Source organism: Fusarium tjaetaba (genome assembly GCF_013396195.1).
Source record: "Fusarium tjaetaba strain NRRL 66243 chromosome Unknown NRRL66243_c0000369, whole genome shotgun sequence".
NCBI classification, from domain to species: Eukaryota; Fungi; Ascomycota; class Sordariomycetes; order Hypocreales; family Nectriaceae; genus Fusarium; species Fusarium tjaetaba.
In genome coordinates, this window is record NW_023501565.1 from 38310 (window position 1) to 64415 (window position 26106).

General features: G+C 47.8%; 13 protein-coding genes across 13 annotated transcripts; 5 read left to right on the forward strand and 8 right to left on the reverse strand.

Annotated features, from left to right (window-relative positions):
- Positions 1-119: 119 nt before the first annotated feature.
- FTJAE_12910 (Zn(II)Cys6 transcriptional activator) lies at positions 120-3113 on the forward strand (the record flags this gene model as incomplete). Its single annotated transcript, XM_037346001.1, has 7 exons — positions 120-129; positions 196-907; positions 958-1670; positions 1822-1978; positions 2275-2442; positions 2493-2674; positions 2734-3113. 7 exons carry the CDS (start codon positions 120-122, stop codon positions 3111-3113), a joined length of 2322 nt encoding a protein of 773 aa, XP_037200042.1.
- A 502-nt stretch (positions 3114-3615) lies between these two features.
- On the forward strand, positions 3616-4716 carry FTJAE_12911 (trichothecene biosynthesis; the record flags this gene model as incomplete). The annotated part of the gene is made up of 2 exons (XM_037346002.1): positions 3616-3785; positions 3843-4716. The coding sequence occupies 2 exons, from the start codon at positions 3616-3618 to the stop codon at positions 4714-4716; spliced, it is 1044 nt and encodes a 347-aa protein (XP_037200043.1).
- A 273-nt stretch (positions 4717-4989) lies between these two features.
- On the reverse strand, positions 4990-6261 carry FTJAE_12912 (uncharacterized protein; the record flags this gene model as incomplete). The annotated part of the gene is made up of 1 exon (XM_037346003.1): positions 4990-6261. The coding sequence occupies one exon, from the start codon at positions 6259-6261 to the stop codon at positions 4990-4992; it is 1272 nt and encodes a 423-aa protein (XP_037200044.1).
- Positions 6262-6810: 549 nt separating this feature from the next.
- Positions 6811-8319, reverse strand: FTJAE_12913 (Pesticidal crystal cry3Ba; the record flags this gene model as incomplete). The annotated part of the gene is made up of 1 exon (XM_037346004.1): positions 6811-8319. The coding sequence occupies one exon, from the start codon at positions 8317-8319 to the stop codon at positions 6811-6813; it is 1509 nt and encodes a 502-aa protein (XP_037200045.1).
- A 1338-nt stretch (positions 8320-9657) lies between these two features.
- FTJAE_12914 (uncharacterized protein) lies at positions 9658-10248 on the reverse strand (the record flags this gene model as incomplete). The annotated part of the gene is made up of 1 exon (XM_037346005.1): positions 9658-10248. One exon carries the CDS (start codon positions 10246-10248, stop codon positions 9658-9660), a length of 591 nt encoding a protein of 196 aa, XP_037200046.1.
- Positions 10249-10781: 533 nt separating this feature from the next.
- On the reverse strand, positions 10782-12409 carry FTJAE_12915 (neutral amino acid permease; the record flags this gene model as incomplete). The annotated part of the gene is made up of 5 exons (XM_037346006.1): positions 10782-11204; positions 11262-11665; positions 11711-11902; positions 11969-12230; positions 12281-12409. 5 exons carry the CDS (start codon positions 12407-12409, stop codon positions 10782-10784), a joined length of 1410 nt encoding a protein of 469 aa, XP_037200047.1.
- A 2339-nt stretch (positions 12410-14748) lies between these two features.
- Positions 14749-16643, forward strand: FTJAE_12916 (uncharacterized protein; the record flags this gene model as incomplete). The annotated part of the gene is made up of 5 exons (XM_037346007.1): positions 14749-14980; positions 15033-15124; positions 15175-16211; positions 16266-16356; positions 16410-16643. 5 exons carry the CDS (start codon positions 14749-14751, stop codon positions 16641-16643), a joined length of 1686 nt encoding a protein of 561 aa, XP_037200048.1.
- Positions 16644-17260: 617 nt separating this feature from the next.
- On the reverse strand, positions 17261-17785 carry FTJAE_12917 (uncharacterized protein; the record flags this gene model as incomplete). The annotated part of the gene is made up of 1 exon (XM_037346008.1): positions 17261-17785. The coding sequence occupies one exon, from the start codon at positions 17783-17785 to the stop codon at positions 17261-17263; it is 525 nt and encodes a 174-aa protein (XP_037200049.1).
- A 407-nt stretch (positions 17786-18192) lies between these two features.
- FTJAE_12918 (2'-hydroxyisoflavone reductase) lies at positions 18193-19098 on the reverse strand (the record flags this gene model as incomplete). Its single annotated transcript, XM_037346009.1, has 1 exon — positions 18193-19098. One exon carries the CDS (start codon positions 19096-19098, stop codon positions 18193-18195), a length of 906 nt encoding a protein of 301 aa, XP_037200050.1.
- Positions 19099-19752: 654 nt separating this feature from the next.
- FTJAE_12919 (metallo-beta-lactamase superfamily) lies at positions 19753-20652 on the forward strand (the record flags this gene model as incomplete). The annotated part of the gene is made up of 1 exon (XM_037346010.1): positions 19753-20652. The coding sequence occupies one exon, from the start codon at positions 19753-19755 to the stop codon at positions 20650-20652; it is 900 nt and encodes a 299-aa protein (XP_037200051.1).
- A 125-nt stretch (positions 20653-20777) lies between these two features.
- FTJAE_12920 (uncharacterized protein) lies at positions 20778-21722 on the reverse strand (the record flags this gene model as incomplete). The annotated part of the gene is made up of 7 exons (XM_037346012.1): positions 20778-20903; positions 20951-21090; positions 21140-21190; positions 21240-21385; positions 21439-21562; positions 21617-21659; positions 21714-21722. The coding sequence occupies 7 exons, from the start codon at positions 21720-21722 to the stop codon at positions 20778-20780; spliced, it is 639 nt and encodes a 212-aa protein (XP_037200052.1).
- Positions 21723-22829: 1107 nt separating this feature from the next.
- On the forward strand, positions 22830-23795 carry FTJAE_12921 (mitochondrial chaperone BCS1; the record flags this gene model as incomplete). The annotated part of the gene is made up of 1 exon (XM_037346013.1): positions 22830-23795. The coding sequence occupies one exon, from the start codon at positions 22830-22832 to the stop codon at positions 23793-23795; it is 966 nt and encodes a 321-aa protein (XP_037200053.1).
- A 204-nt stretch (positions 23796-23999) lies between these two features.
- On the reverse strand, positions 24000-25856 carry FTJAE_12922 (major facilitator superfamily domain protein; the record flags this gene model as incomplete). Its single annotated transcript, XM_037346014.1, has 6 exons — positions 24000-24235; positions 24294-24424; positions 24492-24721; positions 24789-25518; positions 25578-25701; positions 25754-25856. The coding sequence occupies 6 exons, from the start codon at positions 25854-25856 to the stop codon at positions 24000-24002; spliced, it is 1554 nt and encodes a 517-aa protein (XP_037200054.1).
- Positions 25857-26106: the final 250 nt, after the last annotated feature.

Below are 26106 nucleotides of genomic sequence, written 5' to 3' on the forward strand. Positions count from 1 at the left end.
AATGCTTTCACATCGTGCGAGGCATGTAGGTATGTCTTCGCCGTAGTCAGTCACCTCCCAAGTTACAACTAACTGGCTGTCAGACGTCTGAAGCGTAGATGCTCAAGAGATACCCCATCATGTCGTCTGGTAAGTACCTCCCTTTGTCCGCTTGGGCTTTCAAGTCTCAGATCTTTGTTTAGTGTACTCGACTAGGTAAAGCATGCATCTATGGAACACAGCAAGCTATTTCGGGGTTGGGAACCTCCACCAAGGGCTTGGGGGGTCAAGACCGCACAGATCCTACTGCCGAACTAGACCTGCACCGAACAAACAATTTCCCGTCCTCATACTTCTTAGACTCCGATTTCTTCCAGCCGATATCGCGAGACATATTGACAATTCAGGACGGCCCATTTTTCCTCGAACAACAAAAACGCTTTACGGCTGCTGGTACGTTCGATTCCTTGATAGAACACTATGAGTGTACTATCCACCACTGGCTACCCATGCTCAGTATCAAGCGCCTGAAGCAAGATGCAGAGGCCCTAGCAGACTCAACTCGAGGCGTTGTTGATGTTCTGGTCTTCTTGGCCCTTGAGGCTCTCATTAGTCAGAGTGATGAGCATACCATATTACCGCATAGTAACCCTTCATATTTAAAAGCAAAGCATGGCAGTTTTACGGCTGAGAGTGGGGGAACCATCAACATTCGACTAATACAGACTCTCACCCTGGTAGCCTTGTACGAGCTTGGCCATCGTATCTACCCTGCTGCATATTTAACGATAGGACAAGCTGTGCGGCTGGCAACCATGGTTCGACTACATAGCCCAAAGGATGCAAAACAACTGTTCGTGGAACCCGAGACATGGACGTTATGTGAGGAGCAGAGACGTACTTGGTGGGCGATTGTCATGCTTGACAGGTATGTACAGACTCATGTGTCATGAAAGGTTAATCATTGACTATCACTAGAGTTGTTGTTGCAGGATCCCCACAACTCTTGATGGCTGCTCCAGATCCGAGCACGAATGATCTTCTACCTTGCAACGACGATGACTGGACGAATGGGCGAATAGGTTTCAACGAAGCATTATTTACGCGTAACTTCCACTCGCCCTCGTCTGTGGGGCAATTTGCAAGAGTATGCCAGGCGGTTCATATGTTTGGCAAAGTTCTTCGTCACATAAAAGCCAGAGAAAAAGATACCGACCCAGTCGAACTTACTGCCGAGGCCTTGCAGTTACACGTTGTCTTGGTAGCGTTGGATCACGGGATCATTAACAACGACTTTGACATTATGACGGCGCATGGAACCTTGCATTCGGCGTTATCACTGTGCAGTTTGGCTCGACTTCTCCTGTACAATGAATATGCTTGCAACGAGCCCAGCTTCACCACGGCACGCGAGAGATTGGCTACTGAGGTTGAGATGCAACAGATATCTTTAGCGAGTATCCAAGAGATTGTATCCAAGACAATTCCGCAGATGGCAAGGCAAATAGTTTCGGCGAGTCAACAGCAATCCAAGGGGCCTAGACATTCACCTATCTTGGCTGGTTGCTTGTATCACGCAGCGACAGAGTGCGCGTGGTTTGTCAGAGAGAATAATGACGCGGAGATGGTAGCAGGTCTGGGAGCCATCATCGATGCACTTCAAGTTCTAAAGGCCGAGTGGTTTGTCTGCCGTAAGTGTCTTGATCACCTTGCTAAATCCGAAATTGGCAACTGATGAATCTCACGCAGATGAATATTTGTCATACTTAGAGGGGAGCAAGGCGCATAACTGACATCATTACAAGGATGAAAGGGCCGATAGAAGTTTCAACAGTTCAATAGTATTTTTCTGTGTGTCCGCAATGACTTTGCATTCCCGCTCTGCCCGCTTTGCTTACCCTGAGGTCTACAGCCAGTTCAAGCCCCGCTTCCGCTCTGTCCGCCCCAACGCTGACATTCCCGCGTGCCCGAGTATGGGCAGCTCCACTCTCTGGCCGTTGTAAGCCAAAGCATCATAATGCCAAATTCTTTACTCAAGGCATTAAATGGTTATAAAAAGCGCAGCATCTCCTGTCATGTTCGTTTTATGTCTGCCATCAGAAATTGTCTTATCCCTCAGCAGCCCTTTCTATTTATCATCTTCAGTCGTTCATCAATAAAATTTGTTCTGTTGATCAACATGTCTCAGCTCATTTGGCTTGTCACCGGCTGCTCCTCCGGCTTTGGATCAGAGTTTGTGCATCAGATACTGTCACGTGGGGACAAAGTCATCGCAACCGCTCGAAACAGTGCAAGGATCGAGTCACTAGCAAGTCAAGGAGCAGCTGTTCTTGAGCTTGATGTCACGGATTCACAAGACAGCATTGATCAAATCATCGCTAATGCCATTGCTATCTATGGACGCATCGATGTATTGGTGAACAATGCTGGTTTCGTAGCTGCTGGCTCTTGGGAGGATCTTAGGTATTGCTCTTCCTAATCAATGAAATCATCGACCTTGCTAACATGTCTAGTTACAACGAATTTGTTTCCTCCTTCGAAACCAACGTCTTCGGGCCAATTAAAGTTACGCGTGCAGTGCTTCCGCATATGAGAGCTAGAAAGTCAGGAACTATGGTCTTTATCAGTTCTTTGTCTGGCTGGATCGGGCACCAGTTTACTGGAGCTTATGCTGGATCAAAATTTGCTCTTGAAGGTCGGTTATCCGATATCTGTCGGTGACATGTTTTATTTCAGTGCTAACAGCAAAATCAGGTGTTGTTGAAAGTCTGCATAACGAGACCAAGTCTCTCGGTCTTCGCACCCTCTTGATGGAGCCCGGACGCTTTCGAACACCTCTCTTGTCAACAGGCCATCTTCAGCCAAAGCAGAGTCAAATTCCCGATTACGAATCCGCTTCCGAGACTCACCACAATCATCTTCATGGTGGAGACTTGAAGCAGCCTGGAAACCCAGAAAAGTTTGTCAAGATTGTACTGGACCTGGTTAGGCAGGAGGGTTGCGCACAGGGCAGAACCATTCCGTTTCGTCTTCCTGTTGGGAAAGATGCAGTTGAAGAGATTGAGGCTAAAGCCAGGGATGTTTTGGAAACAATGCAGGAGTGGGACTCTATTATAACAGAAACCGACTACTAGTGAGCATACTAAGGATAATTACTCAGAGTAATTAAGCTTTGTCCGCCTTGAGTTTCGCAATTATGTTCTTATTTCCATGTGATGAACCCGAGTGGGATATTGAGTGGGATATCACGTGCAAGAGAATCTCAAATCCAATCAATCGGCACTTGAAGAGCAGACTGTATCCCACTGTGTATCCCACTCAGTGGGTCTTCATTTACGGCATGTTCCTTTCATGTTGGGTCCAAGCTCTTGCTTTGCGCTGTTGCATTACTATCCCACCGGCTATCTTTGTCATAATAAAGTTCAATCCAATGGCGGCATAGCCGCAAGCATGACGAAACATACGTAAAAGCAATTGGGGCTGATTCACAGCATATTAAAATATCCGATGAACCCTGCAGACTTGAATGTATAAGTACGATGTTGCATTCCGCCTCGAAAACAGTTCACCAACAACACCATCAATCAAATCTCATCGTAAATCTTGAGTCGACAATTCAAAAGCCCAGCAATCACCATGCAATCCAAGATATCTCTTCTCAGCCTGGCCGTTCAGGCTAGCCTCGCAATCTCAATCCCTCGGCCTTACACCTGTCCATCAATTTCTGGCAACAAGACGATTGATGCTTATCAGCTGTACCCCGAGAATGTTGACTTCGATACACGCCGCTGTCTTGTATACTCGAGGTTAGTACCCATGAGCCTTCTTTACCATTTGGGATAAAGCCCTGACATTCACTATAGCGTCTTGTACAATGCAACTGCTGTCGCCTGGGATCCCTACCGAGGCAAGATAGTGCATACTTTTGAAGCTCCTGGACTCAGTGGCAACCCTCTGCTCCATTCAAGTGGCGTACGTGTTGACACCCTGGACCGACTCTCTGTTGTCATCGACGCCGGCGCTGCCTTTGATACCGGTGGCCAGAATATTGAGGGCGACAACTTGCTTGTCAAGTTCGACCTTGTAGACAACTCTTTGCTGTGGCGTGCGAACCTCACCAATGCGACCGGTGGTGTATACGGCGGTTTTCAGGATAGCGAAAGCGACGACGAAGGCAACACTTTTGTTCTCGGAACCTTTCCCAGCAGTCTGATCAAAGTCAGCGCAGATGGAAAGTCGGTCGTCCCATGGTATCTCGTTGAACCAGCCAATCATACCATCCACGGCTTCTCGGGAATCTCCCGCAAAGGCGACACGCTCTTTGTGACCGACAACACAGATGGTCAGCTTTACAAATTCGATATCAAAGCATCAAAGGGCAAACCAGTTCGTGTTCCAACATCCAAAGACAACAAGGCCTTGGGTCAGAACCTCGACGGCTTGCATTTACCCTCACTCTACGCTGGTACTGTTCTCCTGGTCAGCGACAACACCAACGGCACTGTAGTCTTGCGATCCAGCAATGGAAAGTGGAAGTCTGCTGAGAATCTCGGAACCATCCCTAATCCTTACCTCAGCCAGGGCGGATTTACTGTTGCATCCGTGCAGATCTCTGATAGCATCTATGCTGTTACTGAGTTCTTTGGCGATGCTATTAATGGAACCCTCCCTGGCAACAGGACATCTTTCCCCTTAAGAGATATCACAGAGGAGGTAGAGACTCTTTTAAACGCCTAGGTATTGTAATTAGTCAAGGACTAGGTGGTATTGGTCTTGCATTGAATTCCAAGTTGCTTTCAGTGGCATTGCACTATAGAGCGCTAGGAATAGAATACTGGTATTTAAAGAGGTTGTATACATTTTTTCAGGGTTACGAAAAGACTTATCCGGAGAGCTTGAGTATTATTATTGCAGATATCAAGAGATAACTAATACTATTTACTCTTGTTTATATTCTTGAACAAAAACATAAAGACTTACCTTTTAGTCATTCCGGTCTCCTCTCTAACTTCAGTCCAGTAATCGAGCTTCTATCCATCCATACTTATCAAAGCGTTTTCGCCAATTTTCCACCTTCTCGGGCTTATAACCAGACGCGACTGCGTTATCTTCCACCTTCGCGCGCTTATATCCAGGCGCGACTGCATCGTCAGTGTCGTCGCTGTCCTCGAAAGGACGCTTCTTGGCCGTCTTTGTCACTCCGCCAGCTTCGCCGTTTGATTTCTTGCCAGAAATCTGAAGCACTGAGATCTGAGTAGCGAGATCTTCACTGGTGGGTTCTGGCAGATCTATATCCATACCAGCCGAGCTGGAAGCTCCATCACCCTCAGACTCATCGCTTTCAGACCCATCATCTTCAGATGCTTCACCTTCGGATTCTCCACCTTCAGATTCATTGTCCTGGTACCCTTCTTCCTCAGGCTCGAGCTCTTCAGGCCAATCATCTTCAGAACTTAAATCATCTTCAGAAATGAAATCGTCGGGGTTGTGCTCTATCTCTTTCCAGTATTTCCAGTCTCTCACCTTTTCGCGCTCTTCCCACTGGCTCAACTGTCTCGATTCCTCACACATCCTCTCAAAGTGTTCCGCCTTATAGTCCTCAAGGCGAATCCGTGCCTCTCGGTCTGCCTTCATGTGTGTCATGTTTTTGTCTCCCGAGTATTTGCGGAGGAGAATATATTGAAGAGAATATCGCTCCGTGTAGTCAAAGGGCTTGAGAAGTGAAAAGCTGCGCTCGATTGTACCAGGGCAGAATGTAAGCAGCTCCATGTCCTTTGGGCGAGATTGTTGCTGGACACCAGTTAACTCTTCCATTTCCCTGTCGATTGTGTATTTGAGCTGAGCTCGTGGTTTCTCGTCGGGTACTTCAGTTGTAGGTTTGTCACGTTCATGCCAATATCTCCACCCGCGGCGTCGGCTTGATCCATGGGTTGGAATCTTGATCGCTTCTTCAAGCCAGTTCTTCTGGGCTGTATACTTTAACAAATTGTTTTCCAGAAGGAATTCTCCGTATTTCTCGTCTAGACGCTCTTTGATCTCGATAAGTCTATTCTCATCTTGATGAGATTTTGGGTCCAAACTGCAATGTTGATAATATCGGATTACCTGACTCAAGAAGTCCTCGGGGTCCAGAGCCTCGAGGGTTTCTTTAATGTCTTTATGGTCGAGGTCTACCGGGACGTTGACATGGACACTGTTATAAGCACGGCCTTCTCCACGGTACGTTTCATCGAGAAATTTACCCAGTGAATATGCCAACTTTTCGCGGTATATAGGATCCATTTTTAGTGCTTCTTGGTAGTGATACTGCTGTATAATATATGTCTTATGATAGTTCTTTGCTGTTTCTGTTTGTGTAGGTGTCTGACAGTTACGCATAGAAGGAAGAAGTCCAAGCATATATATTACAAAGTAATCTATGTCTTTATTATCATTTTATCGGGGCGTAACACTATGGACTCCAGGCGAACAGAATTGATTTCTTGGTAATGTTCCCAGAATAGCAATTATTAAAGAACAATAATAACTACTTTCTTTCAATACCTTTGTCTGTTTGTCTGTTAATAATGACCTGATTGGTTGGACTCTATTTGAGTCTATTGCCTTTGTTCTGCATTTTATCAATTCCTGTATTTCCTTGTTCATAATTGCGTTCAGCCAGGCTGCATAGACTCCATACGTTACGGTAGCTGTTAATAATTTCTTTATAGCTATTAATATACATATTGGACTGAATCCGTCTATGTGTTTGGTTCCAGCTGAAAACCATTTGCTATTTCAATCCGAGCTAGGGCAGTCGGCATTCTATCCACTACATAAAATTCCAGCGTTTTAATTAGGTGTAAACTCAATGATGGATGGTCTGAAGCCCAAGATGATACCCTCACAGCCTGGCGGAGTGAAGCTTTCCCACTTCGTAATATGGACACTTGTCAACCTGTAGCCTGGTGGTGCAGCACAGCCATAGTACGATCCATGCTTTCCACTGCCACATTCCAAAGCCTTGTCCTTATTGTTCCAGAACCTGACCTTTCCTAGCTTTTGTCCGTAGTAGACGCTTACCCAGTAGAAATATTCGTCCTCGGCGAGGTCAAGTTGTTTGGGCGCACCCCCAGTAGTCGATCCATAAGCATGACCCCAGGAGTTTCCGTATTTCATCTGCAATCCATCAATGTCATCCCATCCCCTCACGTACGCGGAAGTAATGGGAGGACCACGGTCGGTGACAGGAGATTCACTGGACTCGCTCCATGTCGCATTAAGCGTATGACGGCCAAACGGGCCAAAGTAGATCTCTCGATCCAATTTTCTCAAGACAGACTCTGGCATCTCGTCTCCAGCCAGATATGGCCAGTACTCGGCGTAGTTGAGTACATTCATGATCATGCTGGAGTCGTAGTCTGCGTAGGCCCTAAGCTTGGCTGCAGCTGCGCTTCCTCTGTTGTCGGCGTCATTGAGTTCCGCCTTGTAAGCCTTGACCTTTCCTCGCCCCTTGCGATAGACTTTGTAGGCGTATGTCACATAGTCGAGATCATCGTAGCCCTCCCCATTCCCGGCGGATCCCGATGCATAAACAGCAAGGTCTGAATATGCGCCTTTCCAAGTATCGACTACATTCGTTGGCATTTCCTGGTCGATGGCTGTGGCAATAGCTCCTTTGAGTAGATGGCTCTGTTCCGAGGCGATGCTTGCTGCATGTACCGCAACACCCTGAGGCGACGTTTTCTTCTTGAACTCGGCACGCATGGTGTTGATGTTCTTTTCCGAGTAGCCCCAGGCTTTGCCATGTCTGATGCCATCGGATAGTAGCATGAGGTGGATATTGGCTGCAAGAGCAAATAACGGAAGAGAAGGTACGTCAAATTGTTCCACCCGAAACTCGGGAATGGCAGTCCTGACCACGATCAAAAAGCCGATATGAGTTGTTTTAAGCGTGTCCCTTGCTCTCAACTGTTCCTCACCCGTTGAATCCCTGTAGTCTTCCCAGACCCGTTTATAGTTCTCCATGTTGTCGCGAAACCCTCGGATCTTCTTCCTAAGAATGACCATCTGAGTTTCTGCGATTTTGGTATCAACAAGTGCCTCGATGCGATCTCTCAGCTTCTCCCACATCTTCTCAGTTGCATTCGGGTGGAAGAATATACTTCCAAACAGGGTGACAAGCGCGCCGAGGCTGCTCCCAATAACAGGAATGAGTTCACAACCCAACGCCAGGACGGAGCAGACATATTGCCCAACCTCTTCGGGGTCGGCAACCTCCAGGCTTTTACCCCCATCGGCGGCCTTGATAAGCTTGGTGGTTAGATCATTGACAAACTTTTCGCTGATTTTAATACCCATTTTGGAATATGGCGTGCGTGGAGATAGGCAGACGAGGTAGAAAGTAAGCAATAAGGAGGATATTTATAAGTAGTAGTGAAATGTCTTGGGAGATATATTCTAATAATTAAGCAATTTAACTAGACTTATATACTTGCTAAATGTTTATGCTGTACCCAGAATACACATTATACATTTTCATAAAGTATTAGTTCTATCTTACTCACAACAATGCATTAGTGTAAGATGCGTCATAGGTGAAGCTAGCTGTACAGCTTCAGGTGAAAGATTTCCTCATCTAACCATTTTGACAATATGGTGCAGCTGGCCCTGAACCGTGTTGGTTTCCTATTGGTCCATCAACTTAGCATGCGGAGATTGTGACGTTCAACGACACGGCACAAGACGGCTCGGCAGTTAGTGGAACAGATCTCTTTTCAGCTGCTATACTAAATGCATATCCTTTCCCCTTCGAGATTGAAATCCAATATTATGAGCACAGTTTGACGTTGGCTTGTCATCGACATCGAGATCCTTCCCAGTCCTGTACGCACAAGTCGGGATTTTTAGTACATCAGACCGATAATCCACAAAGCTTCTCTGCATTATTGCTTGCCTACTGGTGACCAGAAACATACTTGAAATCGTATTTTAAAGGAAGCTATCTAGTATCTGGCTAAAGTCCAGTTTTGCAAGGTCTATGCTTAGGTTCAAAGTGCTTTGCACCAATAGATCGCTTGCCCCAGGACTAAACGAAGTGCCCCATAGACCATCATGATTCTCAGCAGCAGTAAGAAAATCATCGAGGCTGAGACTCATTCCTATTTCGTCTAGAATGCCAAAACCGCCAGCTCTATCAGCCATGATGCTGTTATTAAGCCAGGCCTCACTTGCTTGAGGTGACTCCCTCGATGTATCCGAAGGAGCGAGCATAAGAGGACTTGGCATACGTTCTGTGTGACGAGGAGTGGACTGGGGTGTATCTTGAGCCGGACATCCCTCTTAATGTGGTGTGAAAATACCGAGCCGAACGCCCGCTTGTTATAAGCCGCGAATCATATTCCACAGACATCTTTAGACATATAATCTTTTTCTGAAGCTTCAGATCAGATCAAGAGCTGTATTGAATGTTACAGCACCATCGTAGGACGTACTAGGTCTAGAGTATCGGGATTTCGAAACCTGTACAGTTGACTTACTGAAACTTTTAATAAATTAATAGTTGCTCGGAGGTGCTACGTAAACCCAGTTGTAGTTTGGCTATCTTCAATAAAGCCATGCTAATGTCTCCCGTCTGTTGCAGGTTTGTTAAATATTACTTGCCACTTGACATAGGATCTATGATATCTTCAAAACTGCTCACCATAATCCTGCAATCAGGACACCACCAGCCATCAATGCAACCACTAAAGAGCCTGTCACACGAGAACCCGCAGCACCATCCACAGCCTCCGGCTCATCACCTTTACTACCGTCGTCTTTCTCTCCATCTTGGTCTTTATTCTCATTTACAGCAGAAGTCCCAGTGATTTTAGCTTTCAGAGTGCTACATGCATCTGGTCCAACTGGCACAAGATCAGTGATGGCAGGATCATCACTGCACGCCTCCCATACAACGCGATATTCGGAAACATACTCCGCCTGCCAGCTCGTCCACTCAGAAGCCCACTCTGAGAACTCCTCGGCTGACGATCCAGTAATGATAGGAAGTTTGCAAGGATCTTGGGTGTTATAGAGACTTCCGAGGGCAAAGGATACGCCAAGTTCAGACATGTCCATGGGAGGTGCGGGAGCGCAGGTGATTGATAGGGAGTCTATGAGCGCCAAGCATGATGGTGTCGTGAAAGATGGGCATGAAGCGGTTATGGTTGGTGCTGTGGTTTGGGTTGGGGTTTGAGCAGCCGCATAAGCGCCGAAAGCGGTGAGAAGGACGATGATGGGGGCATACATGTTGAGTTAGATATTTGCTACTGTTGCGGTCAAAAGGATTACTTTCATCGTCTTGTTCAATGGCCGCTATAGCGCCTCTTTATCTTCACACAGAGGCAAAAAGGCCTCCAGAACAAGGGCCTCGATTTGATGTTTGTAATTTCATGTATTTTGGACTTGGCAAGCAGGCGCAGTGTCCTGATTCCTATTTGACAGGGCGCATGTATTGGTTGCTGTATTGTAAGCTAAACCTTGGAGGGCAGCTGACTCAATTTATGCTTATTCTAAGCCACAATCTTGCAACAACCCTGGTAAACGATAAGTAATCAAGGGCAACAATCCAATGCCGTGAAGCTGCTGACCCCACAGGCTGGCCATTACTGTATCTCCTGTCGGAATTCCGTCTTATGTTATACTGGTAGGGGTAGTATTGCTGACAGTCGTGTGTTTTCATTGGGAAAAGTCAACCAGCCGTAGCGTTCAGTAGTTATCTGCATTTCGACATGTCGCTAAAAGGACAACGGCGCAGCAACTCAAGTCTCTGCACATGACAACTACGAAGAGCCAGAGTTGTCAGCACAGGACCACGCCGCTGAGCCTCCAGATACTTTGTATGAGGCTATAATGTCGACTACGGAAGCATATGTTCCAGCAATGGTCAAGAAGATCCCCAAAACGATAATGGTGAGGCTCCAGATCACTCCGACGGACCAAGAGATTGAGCGATCTTGCTTTCCACGCTTCCAGTTATCGTAGAGCCACATACATCCCATAGGCTGGAATGAGAGTGACGTGGCAAGCAACGCCCCGATAAGAGAAACAAGCCCACCGAAGATTGGGATTCCACTGGCTATCACATATGCAACGATTGTGATGCCGAAAGTACATCCTATCCAAGATGCCCAGTGGGTAAAGGTATTGGCCGCTAGATGCTCGGAGCCTCGCAAGACACGTACAAAGACATGCTTACTTGCCAGCTATAACACTCGCAGTATTAGCAACATCTCACGGACGAATGCAAGGTAAGTACTCACATGGCAAGTCAACATAGTAGTTACTATCAGTCCAGGCAATGCGATTCCATAACTGACTCTCTTGATCAAGACACCTGCAGACCCAAGCGCTGGCGAAGCAACATACGAGCCACAGAAATAGTACACCACACAGCCGATCGCGATATAACAGGCACTAATGACTGTCTGGCACAAGATCAGAGATCTCGTATAGTGTCTAGGATCCCTCATTTCTGCAGCAATGCTGAAAAAGGCTGGGGTACCTGCATAAGCAAAGATCAATGCACAGATGGCAGACATGGCGTTGGTGAAGCTTGGGTTTTTAAAGAGTTTGTAATCGGATACCCAGACTGCGTCTTTTGGTGCAGCTGCAGGTCGATCTTGTATACCCACGGCAATTGTGAGGATGATGACTGTGTTTGAGACTTTAGAAGGTTATTGTCAAGGCAGAGGTGCAGGCATGTACTAACCTGAAGAGATGATGCAGATCAATCCTAGCCAGGCGAGCCAACTTAGTTTCCCGAGGGTTCGGATGCTGGCAAAGATGAAGCCAGTAACAGCTGCAACAGCGACAAAGACGGCGGTACAGGTTCCGTGGTTCGAAACGGCATTGAAACCAATTGATACGCTCAGCATTGCCGATCCGCACACAAACGTCCAGTCTAAGCCCCAAGGTGTCAGTCAAAGTTCAACCATCCTGTCTTCAAAAACGGGCGGCCTTGACTCACAGAGACCAAAAGCAAAGCCAAAGATTTCCTGCCCAGCACGGCCAAACATCAAGCCACCCGCATCATCAATACCGTACACTTCACGATGCCTCAGCTTAAAGGTGCCAACTATGTAATCGGACCACGTCGTAATTGCAGCGATAACGCAAAGGCAGATGAGGCCGGGTATCATGCCCAGCGTGTCAAACACAGACGGGATGGACAAGATTCCAAGGCCAAGCTGCGTCTTCATCATCAGACCTGCTGTTCCCACCCAACCGACCTACACATGCCATTAATAAATTGGATAGTCATGAGGCAGAGCGGACTCACGTTGCGGTAATTTGGCCCGTCATTAGTGAGTCTTCCGAAAACAGCATCGTGAGCATGACCAGGATCATCATGAACTTCCCCAGCAAACACCTGACCCTCCTGGTCATCGACCTTCTCGGTACCAATCATAGCAACAATTAATCAGATAATCGAGCTCGTGTTCACCTTCCAGATATCAAGAAATAAAGGAAAGTAACTCCGAGAGGTGCATCTTGTCACGATGTGAAATTTTCTCCATTTCAGCAGTAACGCCTCCGACTTCAACTGCCAAGACCACAGAAGCGGAGCATTTTTACGATATAACTCACATCATTGAGCTTTATTGGGATTTTGTAGAGTAATTTCTTCTCGTGGCCCCAGAGTGAAATTCCACTTGGTGAGGAAATTCTGCCGATACCGGAAGTTGGAGAATGGTGGGTGGGTGTTTGATTGGTTGGGGTAGTGGGTTATCAATCTGATCTAAACTCAATTAGAGATCTTTTTCGCTTAGCGCAAGGGGCGGAATTTGTTGACTCTGTCATGCATTTCAATTGTTTGGCATTGAGGTTGCGATGAGGTTGAATGAATATGCTTGCAACTCTTGTGACGAGCAAAGTCTGTGTTCTGCCTGTTCTAGATTGACAACTTCCTGTCAATCAGATTGATTGGCTTCAGTGCTATTGTCCCCCCGACCAAGCGCTAACAAGCAGACAAAGTCACAGCTTATTGAGAACGCAATATCGAAAACACAAATAGGACGAACAACGAGAGACAAATAATCTAATGTACAGAATACAGTTTCTTGTCATTGTTTGGTTTGGCTCAAGCAGCAGAGCTGTCCCTCATTGCTCTTTACGTTATCTCGATTATCTCGGGTGTGATCTGACCCTAAACCAAGAAGGGAGAAGTCTTGACCTCCCGGATGTTTTGCTCCATTGACCTATCAGCAATCGTCATGTGGGGCCACTAGAGGCTGGAATTCATAGACCTTGGTTATGGACTCTAAGGCTCTATGAGAATTCTATAGACTTTAGTAAAGATAAGGTACAGATACTATATTGCGGCTTCTAAAATACATATTCCTCTACTTGATCGTTCTGAAGGTTAAACTATATCTACCCGGTTGATCTTCCCTTTCGTTTTTACCGGTCGCGCATTTTACCTTGAAGATAAAGCTTTACATTAGCGTTCCTGTTGCGGTCTTCTCTGTGGTATACGTGCAATCTGGTAAAAATAAATCTACGAAATCGTCAGATGTTATTTGTTCCATTGTCTTCTATGCTTGAGATGGAAAGATCAATTGCAGAAGCAAACAGCAAACAAGTTCAGGGTAAGCTAGCGCGCTGGCCAACAGAGTCGGCCCGATACGACACACCAATGATAGCGTGTTGTCAAACGGAGATCGCCAGCGTTGATTGTGCCTACGATATCCCCTCTTGTGGCCTGCGATGGACATCAGCCTGCCAACTTGATCTAGATCAATTACCACGTGCTGGTGATGGGTTGCAGCTATATTGATCGGCCGATGAACCGAACAGAGGGGCAGCCAATTGAGATGAACAAACGATAGCTAAGCTTCAATAGACAATCCACGACAGGCATCCCGCCGTCGCAACAATGTTTCAACAAAGCTATCATTCGTCATTTTCGGCTCCGGCAGATGAAATCGCGGGGAAATCTGAACCATCCCTCTGGATCTAGACCATCCAACGGACTTCTCAACCACGGACTTCTCACCGTTCAAATCTCCCTAACAATAAATCACGAGTCACGAAAGAGCCCAAGCGGCCAAGCTTAACTCAATTGAAACGGTTTGTGCAACGGGCGTCGAAATACAGCGGGAATTGGCCGAGCGAAAAACATCCCTGCTTTTTTGGAGATGGAGACACTGAGATTGGCTGAGTCTCTTCGAGAGCATTCCGACCCGCTTTATTAGCATGAGAGATTGTCATAACGTTGTTTCTCGTTGGTCAATGACACGTGAGGATACCCCACCCCCAGAATTGGGACTGCGTTGCGGAGAAATTGGGCGAGATTACGTACCAGAAGTGGGAGACGACTTTCTCCAAGATTCTGTGGTGCCATCTGGCGGTGAATTGGGCCATGGACTGATACGAAACTGGGAACGACATTGGAGAGATAGTCCCAGAGAACATTCTACTCATTCACCAAAGCAAACATAAAGACTCTGCCGTCTCTGCACGCAACCCAAGCCGACGATTGCCATCCTCCCCCTCCATCTTCCACTCCAAGCTAACACCATTCAGGCAACTGTCCCGCACGCCCAAGGCTAGGCAAACTTCTTAGCCCGCTTCTCCCTCCGGAAACCTGGCCGATCACCTCTCCATCTTTCCCCCCAGCATTTAATAGAAATATTGGGGCGGTTGCCCATATTCTCCATCTTTCCCCAGATCACACTTCCCCGCATCTCTCTCACACATCTTTTCTCTCTTTTCTTGTTCATCATCGACATTTCGCTCCGTTGAATCATGTCGGACGAAAAGGTCTCGGCTGCTGCCCCAGAGGCTCACATCGATGCCTCTGACCCCAGCAAGACCCATCCCGATGTTATCGACCATGCGCGCTCGGCGGCCAACAAGGAGCAGAACATGACCCTCATGCAGGGCATCAAGCTGTATCCCAAGGCTGTCGCGTGGAGTATCCTCATCTCGACTTGCATTGTCATGGAAGGATTCGACATTGTCCTTGTCAACAACTTCTGTGAGTTGCCGCGCACAATATCGCGCGACTTGGTCTAACCACTATTGCTCAGATGCTTTCCCTCAGTGGAACAAGAAGTACGGTCAACTCCAGCCTGATGGAACATATCAGGTCTCAGCAGCATGGCAAGCCGGCCTGAGTAATGTATGCGCCATAAAAGGTCCCCGCCAATTGACAAAAGCTAACCGCCACAGGGTGCCAACGTCGGTTCCATCATCGGTCTCTTCCTCAACGGTTGGCTCTCAGAGCGCTTCGGTTATCGATACACCATCATCGGCTGCATGATCTGGCTCTGCGGCTGCATCACCCTTTTCTTCACCGCACAAAACGTCCAGATGCTCCTCGCCGCCGAAATCCTCTGCGGTCTGCCATGGGGTATCTTCCAGACCATCTGCGTCACCTACGCCTCCGAAGTCTGCCCCATCGCCCTCCGAGGTTATCTCACCACATACGTCAACTTTTGCTGGGGTCTCGGACAGGAAATCGGCATTGGAATCTTGAGATCTATGATCGGCCGAACCGACGAGTGGGCTTATAGAATCCCCTATGGTCTGCAGTGGATCTGGCCTGTGCCTTTGATGGTGGGCTTGTGGCTTGCTCCCGAGTCTCCTTGGTGGCTTGTTCGCAAGGGCCGTGTCGCTGATGCCAAGAAGAGTCTTCTCCGACTTACAAGCCTCAACCGTGAGACTGATTTCGATGCTGACGAGACTGTTGCTATGATGGTTCATACAACTGCTCTCGAGGAGAAGCTGACTGAAGGAAGCTCCTATATTGACTGTTTCAAGGGCGTCAACCGTCGACGAACAGAAATCGTCTGTATGGTTTGGGCCATGCAGAACCTCAGCGGCAACTCCTTTTCCAACTACTCGACCTACTTCCTTGAGCAAGCCGGTATGTCTGCTGAGCACGCCTACTCCTTTGCTCTTGGACAATATGCCATCAACATGATTGGTGTCTTTGGTGCCTGGGGTCTGATGTCCTTCGGAATCGGTCGTCGAAGCCTCTACCTTTACGGATTGTGCGGTCTCTGCACTGTCTTGTGCGTTCTTGGCTTCCTTGGTCTCGTCCCTGAGGCTGATCGCCAGAAGGGTGCTCTTGCTACTGGAAGTCTAATGATTGGCTGGGCTGTTGTGTACCAGCTCACTGTCGGCTCTGTAGCTTACTCCCTTGTCTCTGAGCTTCCCTCTCGACGTCTTCAGATTAAGACTGTCGCTCTCGGTCGTATCTTTTAGTAAGTTTGACCTACAAATAGGTACCAAAAGCACACGTAACTAACCAATCACAGTGGCATTGTCGGTATTGTCAACGCTGTTCTGGCTCCTTACATGCTCAACCCCACCGCTTGGAACTGGAGCAACTATACCGGTTTCTTCTGGGTAAGTCTCGGAACCATTTCCTCACTGGATCCCCAATCTAACATGCTCAATAGGGTGGCATCTGCTTCCTCTGCGTCGTCTACACCTACTTCCGCCTGCCCGAGCCCAATGGCCGAACCTTTGCTGAGTTGGGTGTTCTGTTCGAGAAGGGTGTCAGCGCTCGAAAGTTCGCTACCACCAAGGTCGATGTCTTCCACGAGTCTGTCGACGATCACGTCCTCGACCGGTTGGCCAAGGCCGATCAGGCTACTGTTGAGACCGTTGAGCAAGCCCCAGCACACAAATAGGTGTTGATCAAATGGCTTAGAGCACCTAGATCAAACCTCCTTGGACCGCCTTTGCTTGCACATCAACGCGTCAAGATAGCTTATGTATAATAATAACGCCGAAATAATGAGACATTGAATGATTATCCTGATCGCGTGCCATCGTCGGCGAGGCCTAACCTCCTTCTGTTTGTGTAGATCCATGCATGCAACCTTGAACGGAGCTATGCCTCCATGAGTGACCGTTTCTGCCGATCTCTGATACAATCTCGGCAAATCCGAAAACCCCCACTTCTGTTTGATGTTGGCAAATATCGCGATTATCCAAGGCCTTGATATATAAAAATTGAGCTACTGACTAGAAATCACCTACATTGTAGTTGCACTTAATGCCCATGGAAAACGTGGCGCAATAACTCGAAAGGTTGATAAGAATCAGGCGTGCGACAACGATGGATCATAGTATAACGAGCCAATGTCGCATGGTGTCCAGGAACCGATAGTGATGGTGCACACTGGCAACGCTTTCCACCAAAATATACTGGAAGTAGGGATAGTAATAAGTACAACACAATCTAGCGGCAACTCCTGGCACCAAGCTTTATGTGGCTATGATAAGCTCTTAGCCACTGATTGAACTAGCTTGAGGTGCTCTGTTTCTGCTTTGTAAAATTGACCAAGCTATCAAGCCACTCTTGATGACCATTCAATATAGGATTCGGCTTCGTAGCCGCAAGCTTAGCCCCAGGCTGTCCAATCTGAGACTCCTGCGTCAAGATCCTAACCACGCCATAATCCAAGTCCTCCACAATCCAAGCATGATACACATCTAGCTTAGAGCTCTCGTCCCCATCGACCCATGCCCTCCATGCCAAACGTCCCGGTGAGCCCGCGCCCGGCGGCACAGATTCCATGACCTCTGCTGGAAAGGGACCAAACCCGAAAGTCGAGAAACTAAAGCTGTCGCCTTTCTTGAGGATGTTGCCTCCGGCTGGCGGCGTGATATGACTGCAGTTGTTGTAGTACGACTCCCACTGAGTGATGTCGGCGAGGTTGGCCCAGACTTGGGCGGCAGTGATATCGCGCACGATTACTTCGTTGGAGGCATAGTTGTCGGTGGTTCCGGGCAGAAACTTGGCAGGCCAAATGATTGCTGACTGCATTTTGAGTGAGCCTTGGAGAAGAAGGATAACAAGATTGATAGTGACTTTTGTGGGATGGCGGTTAAATTAAAGAACTCGAATCCTTATCATGAGTATTTGGAGGTCCTCTAGTGTCGGCAATGGGACGTCGGTAAAGGCGGCCCAATGAGGACTGATTACAAATCCTCCGCATCCGCCGCCCATGAACCGTCGGATGTAACTCATTGTACAACTTTGACCAGACTCACAGTAGCTGCATTGAATATCTAGACCTTATAGTTTCAACTCGTTATAAATATCAATGTTCTACACATACAACCATAAAACATCGATCTTCTAGCGACCTGAACCAAGAGCTGTTCGTAGATTTCCTACTAAGCACATGAAGCACCACCTCCCATGATTCATCAAGACGCCCCTATAACTAGTCAAATGCTCTTGATATAACCCATGACGAACTCCTCGAGGCTTTCTCCCGGCACGCCTATTTTATCATTCCAGAGTCCTTTATCAACAGAATAGTTGGCGACACCTCCCCTGCCATAAATCGCACCAGATATCTGAGCCAGAGCTCCCATTGCATCCCCATTTCTGACCTGATTAGCACCCGTCTCCCAGAGACCTTCAACAGTTCCATAAGAAACTTGGAATTTGTCTCCTGTGGCCTTCTCAAGCGCGCGGAGGACGTCGTTCTGAGTCACGGTGAAGCTGTTGACGTAGACATGCTGATTACGCGTAATCTCAAGATTCTTCAAGCTCTTGGCGATTGCCCTCCCAACCTGATCCAGGTTGGTGGCCTCATAAGCGATATAGCCCCCATCAAAAAGTGTAGCGGTGCGTGCGGCGATGTTGAAGCCTCCGAAGCCAGGAATATTGAGACCCCAGTCAAACATGGCACCTGAAACAATAGCAATCCACGAAAGCTCGCCATTCTTGGTCTTGATATAGTCAAGCGTATCGATCTTATCTTGGACAAAAGGAATGACCTTTGGCGCTTCCGGGTTCGTAGTGTCGATGCCGAACTCAGAGGGGACGAAGACCTTAACCCCAGCTTTGACAGCTGCGTTGACCATGAGCTTCTGCAAGGGGAATATCTGACCAACGGCTATGCCAGAGGCCGTGCTGACTACAGCGTCGTGGCCTCTCAGCGCCTCGACGAGAGATTTTTCAGAGTAGTCGGTTTTGACAGTGTTGATGCCTGGGGGAAGAGTGCTGTTTGATGATGCTCGAGTCAGGCCTGTCACTTGGAAGCCTTCTTGGATGAGCGCCTTGACAGTCGACTTGCCAACATTTCCGCTGGCTCCGATAACAGCGACCTTTCTCACTGACGACATGATAGCAGTGTGTAATGATGAAATGGACTGTAGTAATAATTGAAAGATTGGAGTGTGTGTATAGTTCTTGCGAACTTGACATTGGAGCACAGGGACTGGCCTACTTATAGCCAGATGTCGGCTGATTCACGCGACGGAGTGGATAGGAGATGTCTACACAAGTGATTACAGAAGGCCTCGCCTCTCATTCCTACGCCTGCTACTCTTATCACTAAGCAGCGCTGAACGGGACACTGACATGATTTGCCGCGACCTCAATCTGCATATTGAATAAACCCCTCCGTCAACGCACATTTAGAGTGTGACAAATCAAAAGATCCTTTCCTTTCCTGCTTTGTCCTCTGTTTACTGATCAATGATGAGCTCTTACGCCATAGTGTTACACGGATCGGCTCCCTTACTAATCACGCTGACTTTGCCCTCATATCCATACGCTGTGTATAAACCATGGTTATTAAATCTCGCCACCTTTAGAGGAAATATATTCCGGTCTTGCTATCTAACTGTATTAATTCTATACATGATATTTATCTGTCATCATTACTAAAAATATAGACCTACCCAGTATCACCTCACCGCCAGCTAATCAGTATTTCTTGAAAAGAACCAGCACTCCCACCACCTACTCACAAAACAACGCCCAAAGCTCTCACCATGTCTCTCAAATTTGCTATTTACACCTGCCCCCCAATCCCAACCGAGGCTCCTTCTCCAGACGCCTCATCCAAGGACTCGGGTTTTTGGCAACCTCAGTCAATCACTCTGGTTTACACTCCTACGACTGCGCCCGTAGTGGATTGCCCGGCCACCGTCAATCCTACGCGTGAACTGGCAGAATGGATTAAATCTCAACTGCCACTGGGCAGCACTCTCAAGTACTTTGTCTGTACTCATGCTCATGGTGATCATTTCTTCGGCCTCCCGGTGTTGCAAGAGCAATTTCCTGGATTGCAAGCTTTTGCTACCAAGGCCGTCACCGAAGGAATCGACCTACAGCAATCACCAGAAATCATGAATTCGTTCTGGGAGAAGATATTCTTTCGCTCTGGAAACGGTTCCGGTTTGCCGGATGCAAGATCCGATTTCCAGGCTCTTCCGACATCCAATGAGTTCAATCTCGATGGTCACCTGCTCAAGCTATATGATGTCTCCCATGGCGACACAGACGCTAATTCGTTCATCCACGTCCCTGAGTTAGATCTTGTTGTGGCAGGCGATATTGTCTACAATGGTGATTGTCACCAGTGGTTGGGCGAGGCGTCCAGTTCGGAGAAACGAACCCAATGGCTGGCAGCTCTTGAGGAGATACGAGCCTTGAGACCTAAGATTGTCGTGCCCGGACACACATTCACTCCGACATCGACACCAGATGAGAATTTGGCGACAGCCATGCTTACAGGTACGGCAGACTACATCAACGGATTCGCTGAGGAGCTTGCAGCTGCCACAAGTGAGCAGAATCTCTTTGAAAGAATGCGGTCCCGATATGACCGGTGGAACCTGTACCTACTCGCTGGCAGCTCCCAAGCCGGATGGAACAATAGGACGCTCTGACTAAAGATGTGAGGGTAACTGAGACAAGAGTGTATGATAGTGACTGGCGCCTACGAAACGAAAGCTAGGAATGATGGAAATAAAACATGTAAGCTATTCTGTCTAAGCCAAGCATTGATATCTGATCATAATGGCTCCCAACCCTTGCGAGTATACATGATGACTCCGACTGGAATAATCGCATCATGTCGATAGACAACAAACTCTGGGTATTGAAGTGACCCTCCGTTATCAATAGTCACCCCCTCAATCTTGAAGATTGTTAGTAATCAATCGCTTGTAGTTGTGGGGGACTTACACAGTCGTAGCCACGTGAAGGTCTGGTGATGCTGTGGTCTGCTAGCAATTTGCGCTGAGGCTTAGTTGCCACGACATAGCAAATGAGCATAGCGTGAAGGTTTGAGCTGACGTAGTGGTTCTTCACGTAGACGTCTGCTTCTGTATCACTGATGAGCATAAACCACTGGAGAGTATGAGCAAGACTCACTTGAAGAATTTGGTGTAGAGTAGATACCAGGACCAAACATTCCCTCATCATCTTGGCATGTTAGTGTGCTTTTATAGTGTCGCCTCAACGCTGAACTCACCAGCATATTTCAGTTTGAATGACTGCCTCAGAATACTGCATGTGCCACAATCACTGTCATAGCAAAGCTCCAAATTATTGCCCGATTCTCCAATGTGACACGCACGCGATGTACCGTGGTAGAGTCTCTTGTATCTCCCACCATTCCTGTAAGTAGAGTCAGTGACCACTAAGTTCTGCTATCTTGAGTGCCGTCTTACAGGTATCTAAAGAAGCGCTCCCCACGACCAGACTTTTCGATATCGTCTCGGCTGGCAAGGTAGATCGACTTGATCTTGGCGCTTTTCTCGTCGTGGGACCATGAATGATTGAATTTAATCTCATCTAACCATCTGGGTTAGATTTGCGAAGACGATTGTGAGAAGGAGTATATCTTACGATCCTTGTATTCTGGATCACTTCGACTAAGGCGCTTCATCCGCTGTTGAACTCATCAGTACCATTCCACGAAGCGCAACCGAGCCCATGTACCTACAATAGGCATGGTGGTGATGGGACAGGAGGATTGAGACTCGTTACTTTAGGCGTTGAATATTTCAACAAAGTCCTTTGAGGAGGAATAAAGTTTGAGTCATAGAACACACTTCGCGTTGTCTCAGGTCGTTGCGGCTCTAAGTGCCACGATGAGCTGATATATAGAGCCATATAAGTACAATTAAATAATAAGGTATATTGCCTATTTCGGCAACAAGCAGTTAGCGGATCAGAATGTCCGGGCTCCGGAGCCTCTCGATGCTATAAGCAAGCTGCAAGACGGACTAGGCAGCTCACTACCATCCAAGCTGCCGCCTCACGGTTGTTGGGTTGTCTGAACATTCATGGTTGTAGAAAGTCCTAGATATCATTGACGTGGTCCAATGAGTTTCTACTCCGTTGACATTTTTACACTTTCAATCTGCAATCATCCGTTATGAAACTTATCTGGCATGATAGCATCAACGCTCAGAGCTCTGCGGCTTATCAGATGGAAGTCGGGAAACCAATGAAGCTTGAGGCGGTTAGGAGGTGACTGACTTTGACTCAGACGGAAACGCAGGCCAGTGCATGCAGCTCTCCAAGGAAGATGAGCGTGCTCACATGCCGTTTTTGACAACTGAGCTTCTAACAGACAGACACGTAAGTCAGCCACGGCTCTGAACCCATGTACCGATTACCAAAAGCAGAACTCAGCAGCTGAATATGTTGCATTCGCTTATATTTATTTATGCTTCATTTAAAAGTCTGGCGTGTATGACACTGTGATTCAACCCCCCTGTGAGTGTGCGTAATCCTCCACCCTTTCGGCAATACCATTTAATTGGCTCAACTGTTCCACAGTTTTGTGAACAATTGAGGCAAGCTTTCCCATGCATAAGTGCGGCGTTGCTGACTTACCAGCTCACTGGTCGGCTTTTCAACCCCCCGACATCTTACTGCATATATCGATTGACGTGGCGAGGCTGCGAATTCATTCGACTTCAGACCGGGTTCCGATAATATGTACTCATCTAATTAAAGTCTTTAACACTAGCATCGAGGTATTAGATAGAGTCTCAAGACCACCCGGTCAGTAAGTTCAAGACAGTGACTTGTATCAAACTTTTACTCAAACATGAAGAGATCATCATTCTCAGACCAGAGACGACATGGCCAATCTTCTCGACACTCACCCCCATCCCGTCCCTTTGACAGTGGCCAGAGGGAAGAACTCAGAGCTATTGCACAGGAGACTCTAGACATCTCACGCAGTCTGCTCAAAGAACTGGGAACAAACGACTTGGCGAGGCATTCGGTCAAGTACTCGTTTGGCTCTCTTACCCGTCTTCACCCTGCCCACTGTCCATCCTACAGACAGCCTGCTACCATCAAGGTCGTCAACGATGATACGCTCAACGCTGCCATCGAGCTCTGTCGCAGGGCACAAGATGACACTGGACCAAAGTGTCAGCCTCCCATTGTCGTTAACTTTGCGAACCGCCATTCTCCTGGTGGAGGATGGCTCAACGGGGCTATAGCCCAAGAGGAGGCACTCTGCTACCGCAGCACCCTAGCTCTGAGTCTCAACAAGAAGCACTACCCTCTCGAGAGAGACGAGGCTTTGTACAGTCCCTATGCACTCATCATGCGTGATGATCTATCCTCAGGCCACGAGATATCACAACTCCCTGCAAGAGAGCTTCCCGTGGTGAGCGCCCTGACTGTGGCAGCCTTACGCAGTCCACCAGTACGTCTCTTCACCAACAAGCCGCGCAAAGACAGAATGCGCAGATCCAGTTCTGAAGTATTCGAAAAGCGCGTCTTTGCCAATGATCGAGACCGCGATGTCACAAAGGCCAAGATGAGACTCTGTTTGCGCATGGCGGCGAAGCACAAACATGACATGCTTGCTCTGGGTGCTCTGGGCTGTGGAGTCTACGGTAACCCGCCAGAGGACATTGCCCATTGCTGGCTGGAGGTGCTGAGAGAAGATGAGTTTTCAGGAAATTGGTGGCGAGAAGTCTGGTTTGCGGTCTTTGACCCAAAGAATGAGGGCAATTTTGAGATATTTCATGAGGTACTTGACGGGAAGCAAGTTTAGACTCGAAATATCTGACGAGAGAGCCAGATGGCCTTTATTGTTATGTTTAAATAAAATCTAACTATAAGGGAGACTACTTATTAACCCAAGTATGCTTGTAGGCTGTTAATGACAAAGATACTGTAAAGCACCCGGCGAGACAAGATGGATCCGAAGACTCTTTAAGAGACATAATTAGATCCTGGTGACGCTTATCCTCCTTATCTAGAGCACGTTGAAGACGAAGGGGTTTTGCTTATCCGTAAGATCGCGGAACTGGTAATTATCTTCGTTGAGTAGATGCCTATTCTCCTCTAGGAACGCCTTTCTCTTCCGGTTCTTGAAGTGCATATACGCGATGTTAAAAATGCCAGCAGCCAAGCTGATAGCCAAAGCGACAATGTTGGCCCTGAGGCCTTGCTTGTAAGGAGGAGTGGTATATAGCTGGGGGCCAACGATGCCTAAACCAAGTCAGTACAGATTTCTACAGCCAGATTGACGATAAAGGCTGCTACATACACCCACAACAGTAACAGGTAAACATAATGGCTTGAGCTGTCACTTTCTTGGTATGACTGGCAATGTTTCCGGAGATAGTGCCTATTCCGAGCAAGAAGCCACACGGGATAAAAGCCATAATAGCCCAAAATCTAAGTCGATTCGTCAGTTGATGTAATATCTAAGCATTCGCCGAGCGCTTTTGGCAATATTACATACCCAGCCATCAGGCGCCAGCGCTGGTGCACGTCGAAGGCGTACAGCATGGAAGCACTGACAATGGCCAAGGCGTTGGCTAGACTAGCAAGTGCTAGCCTCGAGTTTCGGATGCGCGAGGCGAGAGTACAGAAAACGGTGAGGCCGACGATCTCGATGACACCAGTAGGGACCTGCAGGAGGGCGGTTTGCAGGGGTGTGAAGCCGAAGCCTCTGATGACGAGACTTTGAAACTAGCCAATGGGTCACTGTTAGTCTGGATCTATCACGCGGACTAAAGTGAAGTGCAGGGCGACGTACCAGACCGATGCCGTTGAGTATGTTTCCTGCTCCTGTAGAAAGGATAGCAAACCAGACCTTGGGATCCAGGAGGGCTTCGATGGCCTGATCCATCTTGAACGACTTGGACTCCACGCCAGTTTTGGCATCTTCTATTCTCCGCAGGGCCACAGCACGCTCGCGTTCGTTGAGAAACCAGGCGCTAGCGGGATTAGATGGTAGGACGAACCAGAGAATCACCGCCCATGCAACTGAAATGGCACCGCAGATGATAAACGGGAACCTCCAGAGCCCAATGCTAGAGTCGATATGGCCGATACCATATGCAAACAAAGACCCTACGATGATGGCAATGGGGCTCATTCCGTACCACACCATGAGGCGGATAGGTTGCTCTTCGCGTGTGTACCACATGTTGGTGATAATGAAGAAGGCTGCAAGTTGAATGGATTCCGCAGCGCCGAGTAAGAAGCGCAATGCAGCAAACCCACCAAAGTTAGACGAGGCGGCCATTAGGAATGTGAGGACGCCCCATGCCATCACCTGCGAAGCAAAGTACTTGCCGAGGGGAAGCCTCTGAAGAAGCAGTAAAGAAGGATACTGCCAGAACAGGAAGCCAAAGTAGAAGATGGAGCTGGCCCAAGAATAGTCGGTTCCTACCATATTGAGGCTCTCCCTCATGCCATAATTGGCAGAGTAGTTAATGGTGGACTTGTCGAGATACTGCAGGAACCCGGTAACCATCATCATCCTGTTGAGTTGTTAGCAACTGCCGAGCCTTGGTTACTTAGATAAGATGTTAGTACTCACGGAAGAAGATAGAGGTCGATCTTTCTACGAACGCGCTTTTTCTCTTCGTCAGAGATTTCTTCATCCCTATTCTGCAGATAGTACTGACGAGCAACATCGTCCGAAGGATCAGCGCCCTTGATATCTATGTTAGATGTTAGCTAATCTCACGTGCAACCTAAGGTCGCTTCATTCACCTTTAACAGCAACTTCGGGAGTATCGACGTCCACTTTAATGGGCAGAGTCGAAGCGGCCACGATCTCCGTCTCCTGCTTTTCCTGAGCCGAAACTGATGCCATTGCTTGGATTGCGCTGCAAGCTAAAGATGCAAATTGATGGTTTGAAAGGAGCTGTTTGTTGTCTCAATGGTGAATGTGGCTTATTCCTGAGAAGCATATCTTACGACAAGAGAGACTTTATATACACGACTCTGATAAAGAGCTACAGTTTTTGACTCCTTCATGATGTCGCAATCTGTAGGCAAACACTCCTATCACCGCAGACATTTCGACCTTTCCTGTCAAGGCTGAGCAACTGGATACATTAACC